The sequence below is a fragment of the Nymphalis io genome, chromosome 18 (genome assembly GCF_905147045.1).
Source record: "Nymphalis io chromosome 18, ilAglIoxx1.1, whole genome shotgun sequence".
Classification (NCBI taxonomy): Eukaryota; Metazoa; Arthropoda; class Insecta; order Lepidoptera; family Nymphalidae; genus Nymphalis; species Nymphalis io.
This window is the reverse complement of record NC_065905.1, coordinates 1,295,049-1,314,102: the sequence shown is the minus strand read 5'-3', so window position 1 is coordinate 1,314,102 and position 19,054 is coordinate 1,295,049. Positions and strand designations below refer to the sequence as shown.

The window sequence follows — 19,054 nt, the reverse complement described above, 5'->3', positions numbered from 1 at the left end:
TAAAGTGTCAAAAAGGAATACAGTAAAGAATGTGATCTCTTTGAAAAATAGAATTATGTACAAAATGTAAAATTTTCTCATTACATACTTTATCTCTAGCCTGCAGACCGGGAAATATCTCGAAAAACAAGCTACAAATTATAACCTTTCTTTCATAGGTGTCCGTCGATTTGCAAGACATTTTTCCGAGCTCCGCTGGCCAGCCGGGGCCGCTCCGTAAATTAAAATGTGAATAATTAACACCGCCACCTCCTCCCCCCCATCAACCCCCATTCTACCCCCCCACCCAAATGTATTAGTTTTAAGCTCTCACTTCGCGCGAATGAGATTTAGTAGCTCGCTTCGAACTAGTTGACGTATAGAGTTGAACCAATAATTTTATGAGGTTGCGAAATTAAGGTCATGTTTTGTATAGTATTATAATTTATAACTATAACAGTCAACATTCTAATTATTCTATTTTTATTGATTGTATAGTAATACTTTTTAAATAAACTAATTTGGTCGGGCCAAATGTAAATTGATTAATTTATATTTTCGAAAAATGATTTTTCTATCGATACATGAACAAAATCTTATTTATTGAGAAAACGAACAATACTTACTTACTCATATATTTGTGTTCAAATGTTTCGAATTAATTAAGTCTCTTGATAAATTCCTATACATGTGATGTAATATTATTCGTAAGTACGAATGAAAGCGAAAACACCCGAAGTAGAATATAATATTGATCACCATTGCAGGATTGTCGATTTGAAGAGAAAAACTGGGGCTTCCCACATCGAGATACACTTAATTATTAATTGGGCGATACAAAGACATCTATCAGCTAGATAGGCGCTTTTTGATGTTAATTATTTTATATAAGATATAAGACCTTATTTTATTTGTTTGTTCATGTAAATTAAATTATTTATATTAGATATTAAATGAAGAAAATTACTATTATTGTCGGGCTTTAATAATACATCATTATGAGATTGATGTCATGCGAACACGTCACGTATTGTGTATTATATTGTTTCAAGTTGTGATTTAAACTACTACTACTACAACTAACGTTACAATTGTCACATTAAACACATAAAATTTAATCGACTGACAAAGCAAGGTATACGAAATAACCATTATTGTTAGAGAAAATGATAATAATGCTAGCAAACTACAATTTTTTCACCCAAAATAGATAACTTACAACAAGTAACAGTACAGTAACAGACTGTGAATGTCCCACTGCTGGGCTAAGGCCTCCTCTCCATTTTGAGAAGGTCTAGAACTTATTCCACCACGCTGCTCCAATACGGTTTGGTGAAATACACATGTGGCATAATTTCAGTGAAATTCAACATACAAGTTTCCTCACGATGTTTTTTTTCACCGTCAAGCATGAGATGAATTATAATAACAAATTTAGCACATGAAAATTCAGTGGTGCCCGGGTTTGAACCCACGATCATCGGTTAAGATTCACGCGTTCTTACCACTGGGCCATCTCGGCTTTTTTTACTAACAAGTACAGCACATTAATTTGAATACACGTACAGTATTATTAAATCATTGAATGTAAATTTGCTTTGATTATTGTTTTTTTTTTTTGTATTTAATTTTTAATCCCTGTTACTAACTTTTGTATGTAATTATTTAAAGTTATAATCTTAATCATTCTTGTCTACCTATTTACTTTCTGCTTCTTATTCGTATTAGTTATTAGTTGAAACTTGATCGGTTTATGTATTATTTCATTGTTATATATTATTTTTGTGTTATTGTACTGTTTGTTTCCCGGAAAATTATATAAATAAATGAAAAAAAAAAACAATTTCAACAACAGTTACAAATCTATTCTTTTAGATATCAAAATATTTTGAAATAATTTCAAAGACGATTCCGCGGATCTTATATCTCTGTTGGGGCTGGAAAAATATGTTGTTCCCGACAGAAGTCGTAAAGTCGGCCCCGCTGAAGTCAATTTGCAAGCAGATATTTTATTCGGATACGCTCGATTTGACTTCGTTTTGTGTTATCGCTGGTCATGTATTACACGCTTTACGAAATATTACCTTTCCTTTATTATATATTAAGGTGTACCAATTCAGCGTTGGAACAAAATCATGTCTGCTTGAAAGTGCATCAATTCCACTATAATATACTTAAATATATAATTTTTATTTATTAATCAATCAAATCTGGCCCATACAAATTAAATGCTCTAAAAATTATACAATTGTGAGATGTTCTAAATCTATGACATATTATTCATTAACTGTGCAAACGTCTTTGTTTGTGTATTTAAATATCACATATATTTAAATATATGTGTGTGCAATTAATTATGTGTATCCAGGGAACAAACTCTTGTTGTATTTTTGAGAAACCCTTAGACAAATTGTCAAATAACGCTAACAAAATATCAGCTCGTTTGGATTTCATGTCGATAATTATTGTTAGCAACGGTTAGTGTTAAAAAACGGTTTCGTGTTCAGACGTTATTAGACCTGTATTAAGATTATCGCATATTACATATTTCTTATCTCGAATCAGAGGCGTTAACAGCACTTTTTTATTTAATAGGTTAACTTGTAAATAAATTATTCAATTGAATTAGATTGTTCCCGCGATTGAGTTTGTTAAACGCAATGTAAAGGCTTGATATTTCATCGCAATTCGCTGCCCCCAAATAAAATATACCTTAAAATATCTGTATAATTATTCATTTTTATTAAAACCCAATGTCAGGATATTATCGCCTCTTCACAATTCATAACGTTTGATTGCATACCGTACATCATCCCGCTTTTATTGGCGTTAGAAAAAAAACCGACCAATCGCCGCGACCGGCCATTGTCCCGTTCAAATAATCGTAAATTTCGAACGGACAAAATATAATAAATTGCCGATGAGATCTGCGCTAACACTTCAGCAAAAAAACACTAATAACCCACGTAGCTCCATCTGCACCTTATTGTAACGTATTAAGTCATATAATTGCGCGTTGAATAAGTTAACCGCACGCAAAACGCTAACATTCAGTCTATATTTGCACTGTGTACCCTTTGTTGTCGGCTTTTTTTCGGTTGTTTCCGCGTAGAGGCTGATAGAACACGTTTTCAAATCATTAAACAGTTTCGACCGCGGACGCGGTTGGCGGGAAAAAGGAAAGGCTTAAAAAGAGACCAGAAAAATCGCTAGCGAACAGACCGAGGTGATCGTTGTAGCGCCACGATAATACCGTACTGTGATTGTGAATTCTTGATAAGAAGACAAATATTTTTAAAAATGCAAGCTGATCAGCATTCTTATGTAAAGCTATCCATTGTCTATCTAATTATGATGAGTTAACTTTTATTACAAGATAAAAAATATAATCATATATTAAAAGAAAGATACTGAAAATATTTTTATGTAATTGGGTATTTATTTTATCTTATCTAGTAACCCTCACTTTTCAATTTATAATAAATTTCTTTATGTAAAATTATTTCTAAGACCTCCACACTTAGAGGACTTTGAAAATAGTATCAAAACTCATCAAGCTGTATACGGTGCGCCAATTGCTTACCGTGCATCAGCTATCGACACTTCACACACGTGCTGTTCGCAGTTTCAACCCTACCGACACGAATCGTCAAATCAGATTAAATGTTACAACCACATGCCAGCCAATTTAAATTTATACTTGGCTATGTATCTCATTTGATAAAAGGAGTAAATAACTAGTCTTTTGCCGGTTCTTTTAGAATCTAGATAGAATGTAAGTAGCATCATTAATTGGAACATAACATCATGACGAATCAAAACTACTTATAAGAGCCTTGTTCATTATTTTTGTTTTCTAGTCATTCCATTGTTACATTTTGATTTAATGCTTCGAGTCGAATCAAGAAAAAACGATAAGCAGGTCACGTAAAGTGAACGCAAGTAGCGCAGTTCGAGCGAGCCAAGCGCGAAACGTGAACATACATAAATTGCCAGTTCCACAACGCAAAACTTGCGCACCATTAATTCTTAGCCCACCACCTACTGCATTTTTTCCATCGTTTTTCATAACCCAAAATGAATTTTCTATATGCAAAGCAGCCTGGACAAAAGGATCTATTTGGATCCGAATCATATAAAATATTGGGGTATTTTTAACGTTTTATCGGTCTGCGGGATTTCGGTTCCATTAAACTTTTTTCGAATTTTATGTTACGGAAGATATTGTTCTTCTTGTTCGGATGTTTAATGGGGGATGTATTGGCGTTGTTTTGTCTCCCCTCTGTAAGTTATAGATGAAAATGCTAATTGGACACGACTTGGTACGAATGAAATGAGATGTAACCGATAGCAGCTGAATTGATCTAGTCGAATTTAATTGAACTTAGAATTTAAATTTGTCCAATATCGACGATATCTTCTATTTGTTGCAAGATATTAATTGTATTAATAACCTTGTAGTTTTCTAATCGATCTTGAAAACAGTAAATGATACACATCTGTTATTATTATGTATTTATATTTATAGTCATTAGTTTCGTTTAATCTTAAAAGGTTAGGTTTTCAAATTGAATGGTCAAATTTTAAATGCCATGAAAGATTATCCATATAATAAGATGTTTTTTTTTAATCGAGGACAATAGAGGCTTTGTATGCCCAAGCGAGCCATCAATCAAGAGCAGACGTAGAACGTCAAGGAATTCAATAAAGCACTTCGGCTGCATCAAACGATCGCGGATCGCGACAATCAATTTTCATTTGCCGCAAACGGAAAAAAAAGATCCACGACCGACCATTTTTAATCGTCGAAGAACAGGAAAGGAGAAGAAAGCGTTACAGTCAGCCGCAGACAAATCGAGGATAATTAATGACGTACGTTTTTTTCACTCCGATACCGATAGAAATAAAGGGACGAAACAAAACAGGCGCGGGTGTCGAACGAAAGAAGAATTTATCATCTAGACGGCAGCGACAGTCGGTACGACCGCCAATGTCCATTTGGATAATGCCCAACGCGATTAAAAATATAAAAATACCCCACCCCACCACCCCGGGGAGACGGGGGGATCTGACGGAGGACACCGCACTGAGGACACAAAAGGATTATAAATGAGAAGGAATTTTAGATAATATTTGTACGCTGGATGTGGATTGTAATGCTGGCAGAGATCGGCCGGCGCGGGCGGCCCCCTGCGCCCCTCGTGGCTCGCCTTCCGCGATCCGCGCCTAATGAGTGTTTGTATCAATTTGTTAGTATTGTATTTGAATATTTTTGTGCGTTCGTTACGATTTTAATCCCTTGTGGTCGAGCCGGTCTGGATCGATGCTTTTTGTTTTAATATTTCACGGTTCGGTGGTATATTATTTTTAATTTTAATTCCGGCCGCGTTTGATCACGGCGCCGGCAGTTTGTGTTGATTAAAGGCGTCGTACGGTTTTTCGCCGATATCTGGACCGCAGGCGTTTTTCGCCTTTTTAGTGTTGCGTTTGGCAATAACCTGATAAATACAGAGGTATTAATACAAAATGGAATAGAATAAAAGAAATGCTCTTCTCAATTTTCCTTTATGCAAACATGGAAATAATTGTTTTATATTAACACTTAGCTTTGCGGTTTACGTTTGGTAATCATACTGAAACTGTTAAACATTGGATGCGGGATAAATATTTTAAAAAATCTCCACTAACCTTCTCCGTTTACGGAGACCTTGTGATTGAAGGAATGAACTACATTTGAAATGCTGCCTTTTATGAATTGAATCTTACTACTTATTAATCTCTTTTAACATAAACGCTGTGCTTATTATATATGTGAAGAGACTAAAAAGATTATTTTATATAACGAAAAAGCGAATAAAAATCTTAATTAAATAAAAATGTTTGAATTAATTTATTACCAGACCGTGCGTGAAAACCGTACCATGTGTGGCTGCGATAGCGTAAGAGGAGCTCTGATAAGCGTGGAAAAATAGAATTCATCGTCATAATTAATACATTAAAATAATTATTATTTTTTGGGTTTTTTTAAAACACATCGCCTGAATCCGAATGAGCGCGAGAAAAGAATAACAGCGGCGTGACACCGCACCCGGGACGTGTTTTCAATTCATTATCTCGAAAACAAAAATTTCATTAGCCCCGAGATTTCCTTTTTAAATTTAATTATTCATATTTAAATTAAACAAAATATAATAGAGGTCCGCGCGGCTGAGTAAAAAAGCGGCTTTATCGTATCATATTTTATTAACCGAATTTATAAATTCTCCTCCGATTCCGCGGAGGGCGGGGGGGTTCTATGGGTCGCCGCCGAAATATTTATGAATGCAGAGCAGAAAAATCCACAATAATATTTCAGGGTGGACGTCCGACGGTCTTTACTTACCCTCTCTGATCTATTTAAAAAAGAGGCCCGGAAGGACAAAGGGCTACGGCTCGTAAAAAAACTGGACACGTATAGAGGTTGGCCTCCCGCCGGCCGGCTTTGTCTGCTTCTTATTTTTTACCGGATCGGAACCTTTTCCGCGTTTTCATCGGTTTTTGTTCCGGAGACACCGGGCCCCTATTTGTACGGCGTTTGTTCTAATGTGAGGTCGTTTGTAATTCTATTTTTTCGGTTAAAAGTAGTGACCCTACCCTTTGGTATGCAAAAATGTCGTGATTTACGTTTTCAGACGGGCCGACGGTTTTTCTTCGATGTCGGTCCTTTATACGCTCCGCGGTGTAACTGATTGCATTGTCTTTGTTAATCTTTTTTTTTAATGTTCTTAAGCAAAGGTTTTTAACAATAAAAATAAACAGATTTACGTTATATAAAAGCGAACGAAAATGATTATATGCATCATTATTAATATACAATATTTATTGCAGACTTTATTTTAATAGAAATGTATTATTCTCTTAACTATAATATTATAATTAAACTGAAAAAACACATTTTACCGTTTCATTCGTCTTTTATTTCGTTATTAAATATGTCTGCATTTAATTTGAACAATATTCTATAACGTAAAACGCTCGATTACCTTAAACCGCGCCATAAAAAAGTAAAAACAAAATGGCTGCCGCAATCACATTATCGCGGCGACCTAAGGGCGAGACCGCGGATACTTCCCGCGTATTTATCACCGGGCATAATGAATGAATCCCGGTTTTTTTTCGATAATGGCCAGCGTTAAGACCACCTGGTTACGACTTATGTGAGGTTTTTATTACTTATATAAAATTTTATAAAATTATCGTTATGTTTAATTAATATTATACACAAGAACATGAAATTTACGAATTATATTCTTGTGACGTCGGTAATTTAAATTTAAAGCGGCGTGACTGCGAAGTTCAGGTAATTTTATAACAATTATTAAAATAAATTATATACTAAAACCTACTCCGAAACGCGCTGCATCTTATATATATAATATATAGGTATAAGTTTTATGTATATTGGTTTGGTAGTTTTATCAATTAGGTATTACAAAAAAACTCATTTATTAATAAAGCTATAGCAGTATGAAAATATTTGCATTTTGTTGATGTTACTGATTTCAAGCAATTAAACAACAATTATATCAGATTTGTGATGTCTTTTGGAACGGTTTCTGCAACGGCTGCCGTGGGGACTGCGTGGCACATATTATAATACACAAGTGCCACTAACTCCCATATTCCGATGGAACGCTCCTTCCGACGGCATATGTAGATTGTCGAGTTCAAACCCGGGCAAGCACCGCTGCTTTTCCATGAGCTTAATCTATTATTATAATTAATCTTACTTGACGGTCTTATCTTACTTGACGGTCTTACTTGACGGAAACGTAGATAGGTAACCGGCATGTGTCGGATTAAAATTTACGATATGTTTATTTGAGTTGCATTAGAGGAGCGTAGTCCAGATGTACTTAAGATGACAGGAAGCCTTTGCCCAACAGTAGGACATTATACAGCATGCTATTCTACTGTTACTTAAACAATTAATAGAACGTTTAATTGTTTTCAGGAGCTATTCACTGGATGAGCGGTTCCTGTACTCGCAGGGGGAGATACATAGAGTGCATTGGCACCCGAAGTCATTGTCGCATGTCCTTGTTCTGGTGTCTGATAACACGATGAGGTATCCGTATCATTAACTAAATATGTCAACTGCTAAAGTGTACAATCGTTGGCTGTATACAGCTTAAGATCCCGAGGTCCAAAGCCCGAGTCTGACTACGTGGTTAACGGGGTTTTTTCTGTCAAAAGTCTCAGAAGCCTGCCTGTCACTGTCACAGACTGGAATTATGAGTAAGCGTAACAAACAAACAATAAAATCACTTTCGCATTTATGAATATAAACTGAAGTGTAAGCACTAGACTCCGGTGTATATTTATAAATGTCGAAGTGATTTTATTGTTTGTTTGCTGGTTACGCTTTCAGATCTTAATACTCGACCTATCATTATACAATTTGAAGACAAAGTATCTAACACCTCACACGCGGTCGGAGACTAGTAACTATGCAATGTTTTAAATTGAAATATGGCTCCTTTTTATATTATTATTATTATATATAACTTTTTGTAGTATTAACTTCAGCGAAACAATTTCAGACTCTACAATATAGCGCTAAAAAGTGGTCCGAAATTGGTGAAAATCTTTACAATCGGACCGAAGCCGTCCGGATCGCTGGGTCAGACGGTCCTCGACAGTTTAGGAGATACGGCTATCGACTTCACACCGACACCGGACGCGGACCACTTGCTCATACTCAGTGGCAACGGTGACGTTTATATGTTACAATGTAACTTAGATAATAATGGGTGAGTACATTTATATTTATTGTATGAATATGTTTTTTTTATAATTGGTAGGCGGACTTGCAAATGAGCCAATGATGATAAGGGGTCACCAACGTTCAAAGGCATCGAAAGAAATATTTACAATCCATTACATCACCAATGCGCCACCAACCTTGGGATCTAAGATGTTATGTCCCTTGTGCCTGTAATTACACTGGCTCACTCACCCTTCAAACCGGAACACAACAATATCAAGTATTGCTGTTTGGCGGTATAATATCTGATGAGTGGGTGGTATGACATACTTGCAATAAACTCTATCAGAAGTAAATACAATGGTGGATACACGACACATATGGTATATTTACATTCGACAATTGCAGAATTTTTTTTCACCGCCGAACGCGGAATGATGTAAACGCAAATTTCGTTAAGACAATCAATTGAACAGTGATTATGTATTGTATTACTACTAATATTATTCATTGAAATTTGCGTTGAAACTACAGGAATTTTCGTGTCAATTAACTAGCAAAAGCCATAATGAAATGAATGCATTTAATGAGTGTTAAAATAAAGAAACTCACTTGCTACTTCGACTTTAGTTTTCTTTGGTGGATTTTGTACGGAATCCCACCCTTTAGAAACAATGTCGTAAAGAATAATCGCTTCAAACGAACAATAGACTACGTTATTTTCCGCTCGTAAACATTGATCACGTGACGTGCCGTGTACCTCACGGCACTTTTTGGTGTTACCTACGAGTAATTTGATTATATTTAGATTTTTTTGTTTATATAAATTTTGAATAAAGGAGCCGATATGGCCGAGTGGTTATAATACCTGAATCTTATACAATGATCGCGGGCTTAAATCCAGGCATTAATTAATTTTCATGTGCTTAATTTGTGTTAATGATTCGTGTCGTGCTTAACGATGAAGAAAAACATCGTAAAGAAACCTGCATGTGTGTTTTGAATAAACTAAAAATATTCTCAAAAGGAGAGGCCTTGACCCAACAGTAGGACATTTACAGGCTGTTACTTAGGCTGCGTGACGTCCATTCTGGGGTGTCCCTTACGAGGTGCGATCTCGTAGTAGACACCCCAGGATGGACGTCACGCGGAGCCCGAGACGGCTCAAATTTCAAGGCGGAGTCTAGTACTCGCCACAATGCCCGGTGACGCTGTAAAGGTCAGTAGTAGGCCAACAGCATATATACAATCAAAAAAAAAATGGCCCATAGCTTTATGGTAAAACGTAAGCATCAAAAATATTTATTGGAAACTTCAACTTTATAGAAGAAAATGGCCCTCCCATTACGTAGTAGTTTTAAATAAATTATGTACTAACGAAGTCTGGAGTGGCTGTTCAAGATCAAAATACATTATGCCAAATGTCATTTTAATTTAGATGTATTTTCATTAATAGATGGCGTCAGATGTATTTTACATCGCGCTATAACAATGTTTTTTTGTAAGCACTTAATAAGTTTTAGCCAATTCATAATAAGAGAGACCAAGTACACTATCCATGACCAGCAGTACATACGCGGTGGTTTTATTTTAAAGTCTCACATTACCAATACTAGCGGGTAACCCCCAAACAGTGGCTACTAGTAAATAAGAAACTAAATATCAAGGACTTATAAAAAACCACTGCTGTATTATATATATATATATATATATATATATATATATATATATATATATTTATATATATATTTAGTTAAATTATAATAAACAAATTTCAGACTACAAGCGAAGTTGAAAGGTCCCTTGCCAATGTACCCTCCAGCGGATGACAACTACGGCTCGGAGTCCTGTGCGATCGCAGTCCTCGGTGGAATCGACACCCCCACCCTCGTGGTGATAGCCAGCGCGTCCGCAGCACTGTACCATTGCTTACTACTACCTAATGTATGCACTCACTTTACGAGGTCAACGTTGATTTTATGATGCCCTCCTGACTGATTTCTGCTCATACGGCAATCTGACGCGACCGGAAAGAGTTCGAGCGCAAGAACGACAGCTTTTCGTGCTTTCCAAGGCACGGGTGTACAAAATAGTTTCAGTGTAATGAGATTTTCCACAAAAAAATCCAATAACATTTTATCTGATTGAACAATCCTTGATTAATATACCATTGTTCATAATCACAATTATTTTACATAACAACTTATATCCACGTGAACTACTTCGCCCACATTTGAGACGCAATTTTTTAGCAAATCCATAGTGCTTACCATAGATTTTTAATGTATCGTATTCACTAAAAAGATCTTGAATAATTATTATTCAAGATCTCGACCAATGGCATAGCGTCAATTCGACGTCAAATTTGTTTATTTGCCTTTACTCCTCCCGTGGTTAGAATAGTTATACTTTGAATTTAAACCGCTTTACATTAACAAATGCAGTACCTGTTTTATTATTATATAAACAGTATTTCGGTATTTTTTTGAAACTCCTTATTATTATTTTTCCAGATGTCAGATGACCAAGAGGATAGTCACGCCCTCTACGTAGTGGAGTCCGTGGAGCTGAATGTGACGCTGGGTGACGATACCAGCATACAGTACATGTGTCCTATGCATTTATATCCGGTATGTAATACTTTCCTCAGATTGATCTCATTGTTCTAGTAGCTAGAATTAAAACCAATACACTTTGGGATCTGCTTTCCTCTTAAAATATGATATAACACCACTATGATGAGCGTCATTGCTTAGCATCGATTGTCTTATTTGACACACTCCATATCAATTATTATAAATATTAAAATGAAAACACATTACGCTGCAGACTCAACACATTCACACGTTTTGATATATAATATAATGAAAAAATTACTCACACATCGCTATATTTCATCGGTCGTTTAAATCATTTAAAAAAGACATATATTTTTGATTATGATTTTGTTATGTAGTATAATCCTTCGATATTATTTGTGTTTAAGTGTAATCCTGTTTAAGCGTACAATAAAGAATTGCTCAACTTTATCCAAAAAAATAGGAATAGCTTAATTTCACACGATATAATAAAATTTGTGATGTCGTCACAGGTAGGTCGGAGTACGTACGCGTGCGTGCACGCGAGCGGACTCCACTGCGTCACCTTGCCCGTGTTGGACAGGCTGGCTGACTACGCGTTGGCTGACGAAGGTAAGACTTCATCATACATACATGACACAGTTTAACTAATCACCCGCTAAACATAGTTCATAAGTACGGCCTTTGGAGTTTATTTTAATAAATGAATTTACTATTAAAATATCTCAATTTGTTAACATTTTTAGACAAAGCTAATATTTGTTCTTCAAGAAGAAAACAGGTCAGAGACGGTAAATGCACCACTGCTGGGCAATGAAGAAGATTGTTGAATGTGAACTATTTTGTATTTATCGCTTTTACTTTAGGTAATAGAATTCTTGTAAAAGTATGGACACCGCACTTCAAAATGACACAAAATGTTGACAATAGTGGCATTTTGGCAATTTCCACTAAGGGTAATATTGTTATCAATCACATAATATAATTCAATTTTGTAATTACTACAACTTTGTTAATCGGCTCAAGAACCTGCTCTATTTCATGACAGTTTTTGACAGAAACAAAAGCAACACAGTATTGCCAACTTAATATAAATGTTCATCCGTGCAGTGACGGAGAAAGAATACATTTCACTGCCCCTCTCTTTCCCATGGGTGTCGAAAGAGGCGCCTAAGGGATATCTGAGCGACCATCTGCTCATCTGATGATAGGATGTTAAACATCCGTCTGGCTTGTTACCGCCGTACGCATGGTGAAAAACTCGTGAAGTGGCTTGCAGCCGCGTTTCGAGGTCACAGCGTACAGCCAGTGCCCGAGCGAGCATTGCCGCGATGGGTGTTGGTCCAGTGGAGACGGCTGTTGAACCAATGCCGGGGGAAACTGTATTGACCTGCCGGACAGGGAGACCCGAAGAAACAGCTGTTCCGCTGGCTGCCCATGGCATAGTACAGGGGCAAGAGCGTGCCTAACCAGCACGCGAGGCTGTCCCACCAGGCCACGCATAATCTCGGGGTGAACCGTCGTGCCGGTTGGTGACCGGAAGGTGGGGTCCCGGCGGCCACTTCCGGGGGGGTTCGGGGGCTCTTCCGTCCGGCGGGTCAGCGTGTTTTCCCTTTTGGCGACCACTTGTCGTATCGCGGCAATACGTCGCTCGCTTCACGTCTCTTTTCCATTTTTTTTCCCAAATGGTAGCGCAACAAAACAGAAATAACGGTTGTACATCGGTACACACCCAACACCATACCCACGCTGTTTGAGGTCGAGTTCTCTAACATCCGTGAACTCCTCGCTAACCTCAACGCTATCCACCACCATCTCGAGACAGCACGGCCAGCAATGTTGTTTGCTACATGCTTGAAGAATCTTTCAAAGGGAAAGCCGGAGTATTCTTGTTCGTCAGAGCGGATGTTTGTTGTCACCGACTGCGCTGCCTGGAGGACTCCTCCTTCTCCATGTTGGTGGTACGTGTGGACCTGGTTCGTCAGAGTCGAGTCTACGTGTGCCTCTACAGATCCCACAATGGTGACTTGGAGACAAGCCGATTATTTGACCATCTTAGTCGGGTGGCAGATGCTGCGCAAGAGCAGTTTCCTAACGCGAAATTGGTGTTTTTGGGGGATTTTATGCTCACCATAAATCATGGTTGAAATGCAGATCTTGTCACGACGATTGATCTCCTAACATTTATTAATAAAAACAATTAATTATTTGGATTATTGGCGACTTAAAGGTCACAAACACCCTCGAACCTTTACAATTGCGTCGAGAGATAGCAGCGCTGAGCGCTTTCTATCGACTGTATCACGGCGAGTGCTCTGAGGAATTATTCTCTCTAATTCCTGCGTAGACTTATGAAGGAAGGGGGCTTCCTTCATAAGTTTACGCGAGCTGGCTCTCGATGTCACCGCCTAACTGTGACATCAATTTCATCGCGCGCATTTAACAACGAAAGAAATTTAACAACTCCTTTCTTTGTCGCACTTCCAAAAAATGGAATTCCTTACCAGCTCACGTGTTCCCCTCCTCTTGCAACCCGGGTTTCTTCAAATGAGGCGTGAAGAGGCATCTTGCGGGCCGGCAAGGCGAAGGCGGCTAGTGCAGAACATTCTTCACGACTGTTTTGGCCGTCGTCGCGTTTGGACTCTACTACCACTTACCATCAGGTGGAGTAGAGTCATTTGCTCTCCCGGCAAATATATAAAAAAAAAGTATGAACATTGTACATCCTCTACATATACATACACCCAAAAACTAAACAAGAGTTTACAGCTGTATAAAACCTTTGGTTCGAGATTATAAAACGAATCACTTATCTAGTCTTGCTCGTCAACTTCCAGCAGTCGTCTCGAATTGTGATAGCATGAAACGATAACGATATGAGTGTTAGGGAATAGAGGGCGTACCATTTTTGCGCACACAGTTATGCACTACCCCATCGCCTTTGATTCATCACCGTGGTCGATGTCGATAAGGACATAAATAAAAATCCGTGTCGTGGTGTGGCAGGCGAGTTCGAGTGCCAGGTGCAGTCGCTGTGTGGGCGCGCCAGCGTCGCGCGACACGTGCTGTGCTCCCGCGCGCCGCTAGCGCTCGCACTGCGCCGCGCCGCGCCGCCCACACTGCTGCTGCTCACGCACGGCGCGGAGCTGCTCGCCAGGCACGTACTCGCACACACCCGACACACCGCCCCCCCACACTGCTGCTGCTCACGCACGGCGCGGAGCTGCTCGCCAGGCACGTACTCGCACACACCCGACACACCGCCCCCCACACTGCTGCTGCTCACGCACGGCGCGGAGCTGCTCGCCAGGCACGTACTCGCACACACCCGACACACCGCCCCCCCACACTGCTGCTGCTCACGCACGGCGCGGAGCTGCTCGCCAGGCACGTACTCGCACACACCCGACACACCGCCCCCCACACTGCTGCTGCTCACGCACGGCGCGGAGCTGCTCGCCAGGCACGTACTCGCACACACCCGCCACACCGCCCCCCCACACTGCTGCTGCTCACGCACGGCGCGGAGCTGCTCGCCAGGCACGTACTCGCACACACCCGACACACCGCCCCCCACACTGCTGCTGCTCACGCACGGCGCGGAGCTGCTCGCCAGGCACGTACTCGCACACACCCGACACACCGCCCCCCACACTGCTGCTGCTCACGCACGGCGCGGAGCTGCTCGCCAGGCACGTACTCGCACACACCCGACACACCGCCCCCCACACTGCTGCTGCTCACGCACGGCGCGGAGCTGCTCGCCAGGCACGTACTCGCACACACCCGACACACCGCCCCCCCACACTGCTGCTGCTCACGCACGGCGCGGAGCTGCTCGCCAGGCACGTACTCGCACACACCCGACACACCGCCCCCCCACACTGCTGCTGCTCACAGCGCGGATTTAAAAATATAAAGTTGTTATTTTGTATTTTCTAGGACTATTGAGCCATATAATCTAGAAGAGCAACTATTGAAGGCGGTGCAGTTTAGAAATCCAGATTTGGAACAAGATGAAATTAATAGCTTGCTTAAAGAGGTATTAATAATTATGTATATTTAAATAGTAAACATTTTACAAATATTTAAACTACATTTTTTGTTATGGTTTATTTTTCGATATGCAAGTGTATTTTGAAGAAAAGATGATCTATTTTTTAGTACACTTTTTCTAAATATTTTCCACGCATATTTTAAACTAGGATTACTCCAAATATTATGGCTTAAAAGTTTTAAAAGAGGATTTTTTATAAATTATAAGACATCTTTTGTAAACTCACTCGGCGTTTTCCCGATTACGCTTAACTTAAATATCGGCAACAATCAAATGATTTATATATATTTATTAAAAGATTGTATTATAAATATATTTTCAGAGGCAAAAGTTATCATTTATGACGATAATACAAGAGGTTTTGGAGAGGAAAGTCTCGCAGCCGATACTCAAGCTGGACAAGAAGGAGGAGCCCAGCCTTAAGGAATGCTTAGAGGTAAATATGAACTTTTCCTCCAAGAGTAGCGAGCTTAATTAGAATCACGATATTTGCTCTGTTATGATATATATGTATAAACATACTGGTGTTAGAGCTTTGTGCAAGCTCGTCTGGGTAGGTACCACCCATTCATCAGATATTCTACCGCAAAACAGCAGTACTCGGTATTGTTGTGTTCCGTTTTGAAGGGTGGGTGAGACAGTGTAATTACAGGCACAAGGGACAGAACATCTTAGTTCCCAAGGTTGGTGGCACATTGGTGATGTAAGCGATGGTTAACATTTTTTATAATTTTATTGGTGACCACTTACCATCAGGCGGCCTATATGCTCGTCCGCCTTCCTATTCTATAAAAAAAAAAACAGATTTGTTTCAAAATATTATATAAATAAGTACCGGTGAAAGAAATATTCAAATTTAATTTGGAGGTGAAAGTTTTATTCCCAAAATATGTACATATGATGACCAATAACTATATATGTATATATATAATACCATATACTATATAATACTATACTATAAAATACCATAAATATGCCTGTTTAGTTCAGGTTTATGGCTAAAAGTTGTATATAATCAACTAATATACAATCCCCCCCCAGCTGCTGACGCAGTCGACGGTGCGGCTCCACGGCGAGTACATGTCGCGCCAGCAGCGCGCCGGTGACGTCATCGCCCGCAAGCTGTCGGCGCTGCAAGCGCTGCAGCGACAGCAGCTGCTCTGGCGCCGCGACCTGCTGGTGGGGGGCGCGGCTGCGTCACTGTGTGGCATCAGTGAACACTCGTAACTAGCTTTGTTTTCTGTTTTAGGACGAGGTCGAAAACCTGAAGCTTAAGTCGGCGATATTGAAAGAGAAACGAGATCTCGCCGAGAAACATCAGGAGGATTTGAAGTATAGGTAACAGACGACTTCATCCGTTCGCTGTGCTCACGTTTATTCGTAATCAACGCATAATCAAAATCATTTATTTGTTTTACAGTTGTTATGATTTCTCAATAGGTATGTAATACATTTCGCCCACGTTAGACAAGCAAATAAATTTTAAACAAGTAATTAATATTAAATTCAGATCACACCAATATAATATAAATATATAGCACATTAAAATAATTCTATATATGTACAATGTAAAGTATATGAACTAAAATTTGGTTTAAAAATAATAATTATTATTTTAATTAAATCATTTACTTTTGCTTAACTAGTTAACATTTAAATTATGCAGTTTATGTAATCTTAAGTTTATGTAAACAAAAAATAGTGTTTACTCTTCCATTCATCTCAACCTCTAGTCTCTCACCTCGGTCACTACATGCATTTATCTTCATTCACACTCCATATAACATTCTTTGAGTCTTCCTTATCTTGGCCATCAAATTCCATAACAGCCTGTAAATGTCCCACTCTGGCTTAGGAGCTGATTCCACGACACTGCTCCAATGCAGGTGGTTACATATGTTGCGGATGTTCAGCCAACATGGGATGTTTCGTAAATAGTGCACAAACCCACAATCCTCGGTTAAGAGGTCTTCTAATCCAGAGACCATATTGGCTACTATATTCATCAAATTGTGTGGCACTCTTCTTATATAACTTATTCCATGCGATTATATATAATATTATTATTATATGCTCTGGTATATAATGTACTACAAATAGTCCTTGGTTAATATATATTTATTTATAACAAAACACTATTACATTCAAATATTTATATCCACTTAAATTTTACTTCCAAATATTTTGATATTTGATATTGACGAGCCGGTTTGCGTGATTGGTAGATACTTGTCTTTCACGCCGAAGGTTGTGGGTTCGATTCCCATCCAGGACAGACATTTTTTATGTCTGTTCTGGGTGACATGAACATGTCTGTTTGTCCCAAGTCTGGGTGTAATTATCTATATAAGTATGTATTTACAAAAGAAAAGTAGTATATGTAGTATATCAATTGTCTGGTTTCCATAGAACAAGCTCAGTACAAGCTTAGTTTGGGATCAGATGACCGTGTGTCTGAATAATGCCCCAGAATATTATTAATAATTAATAAATAGTGTAACCTTTGAAGACAAATATATTTTATTCGAGCGGGCTCTAACAAACACTTTTGAGTTTTTGAGAATGTTACCACCGGTTCTGAATGTAGACCGAGAAGAAACGGCAGGTAACTTAGCGGCTACTCTCTTTGACAATCAAAAAGTTACATGTAATAATCTCATACAATTATATTTATATAAATACTGTATGAACATCAACGAATACTAACAAGCTCCTCTATCCTTTATACGACTACTGAGTTTTTGCAGTTCTTCTCGGTAAAATCTACATGCCGAACCGGGAGCCGGACACTCACTATAATTCCCAAACACGACGCTCCAATTGCCTAAAGGATCTACTCGAATAATGCCTACTTTGATTGGTCTCAACGTACATCCCAACCGGCTTAGCACTAATCCCCCCCCCCCGCAGGTGCTCGTCGGTGGTCCGCTCGCTGCGCGCGGGCGGCTGCTCGGAGGAGGAGCGGCGCGCGCTGTCGGAGCTGCTGCAGCTGCAGCGGGCGGCGGGCGCGCTGGGCGAGCGGCTGCGGGCGCTGCGGGACGGCGCCCGGCGGCGGGAGCGGCAGGTCGGGCTGCCACTTGCCGTTGTTGTATCGGCAGACATTCATTTGAATCGCATCATCCCAGTCGGAGTGGGCCGGTGTTTGCAGGCGCGCGGGACGGTCCCTTGCTAGTATGCGGTCCCCCCGCCCGTTGACATTCGCATTGCAAAAAATATTAAACATCGTCAAGTAATACTATTTACTGATGGTGGGGCTTCGTCTCGCCTGGGTACCCCCTGGATACCCGCTCATCAGATATTCTACCGCAAAACAGCAGTACTTGATATTGTTGTGTTCCGGTATAAAGCGCGAGTGAGCCAGTGTAATTTAGGCACGAGGGATATAACATCTTAGTTCCCAAGGTTGGTGGCGGATTGGCGACGTAAGCGATGGTTAACATTTCTTACAATGGCAATGTCTATGGACGGTGGTGACCACTTCCCATCGGGTGGTCCATATGTACGTTCACCTACCTATTCTATAAAAAATATATATATTAACGATACGGATATATATAATACGAATAATTAAATTTATGATTGTATAATGTTTTCAGCTGAAGAAATGTCAAGAGGAATACAGGAAGAAGGACTCGGTCTTGGGGAAGTCCCACAGCGACACCATATCATCGATACTCCAACAACAGTGAGATA

At 39.3% G+C, this 19,054-nt stretch overlaps 1 protein-coding gene across 2 annotated transcripts in view; it reads left to right on the top strand.

The window, feature by feature from the left end:
• Positions 1 to 19,054, top strand: part of LOC126775526 (nucleoporin 88) — a 102,085-nt gene that overhangs the window by 82,011 nt on the left and 1,020 nt on the right. For both annotated transcript variants that reach the window (XM_050497536.1, XM_050497537.1), the window contains exons 5-16: positions 7,973 to 8,086; positions 8,562 to 8,771; positions 10,504 to 10,669; positions 11,239 to 11,355; positions 11,817 to 11,916; positions 14,311 to 14,461; positions 15,247 to 15,346; positions 15,684 to 15,797; positions 16,403 to 16,540; positions 16,611 to 16,699; positions 18,272 to 18,425; positions 18,958 to 19,046. In XM_050497536.1, coding sequence (XP_050353493.1) covers positions 7,973 to 8,086; positions 8,562 to 8,771; positions 10,504 to 10,669; positions 11,239 to 11,355; positions 11,817 to 11,916; positions 14,311 to 14,461; positions 15,247 to 15,346; positions 15,684 to 15,797; positions 16,403 to 16,540; positions 16,611 to 16,699; positions 18,272 to 18,425; positions 18,958 to 19,046 — 1,542 coding nt within the window. The remainder of the gene's footprint in view (positions 1 to 7,972; positions 8,087 to 8,561; positions 8,772 to 10,503; positions 10,670 to 11,238; positions 11,356 to 11,816; positions 11,917 to 14,310; positions 14,462 to 15,246; positions 15,347 to 15,683; positions 15,798 to 16,402; positions 16,541 to 16,610; positions 16,700 to 18,271; positions 18,426 to 18,957; positions 19,047 to 19,054) is intronic.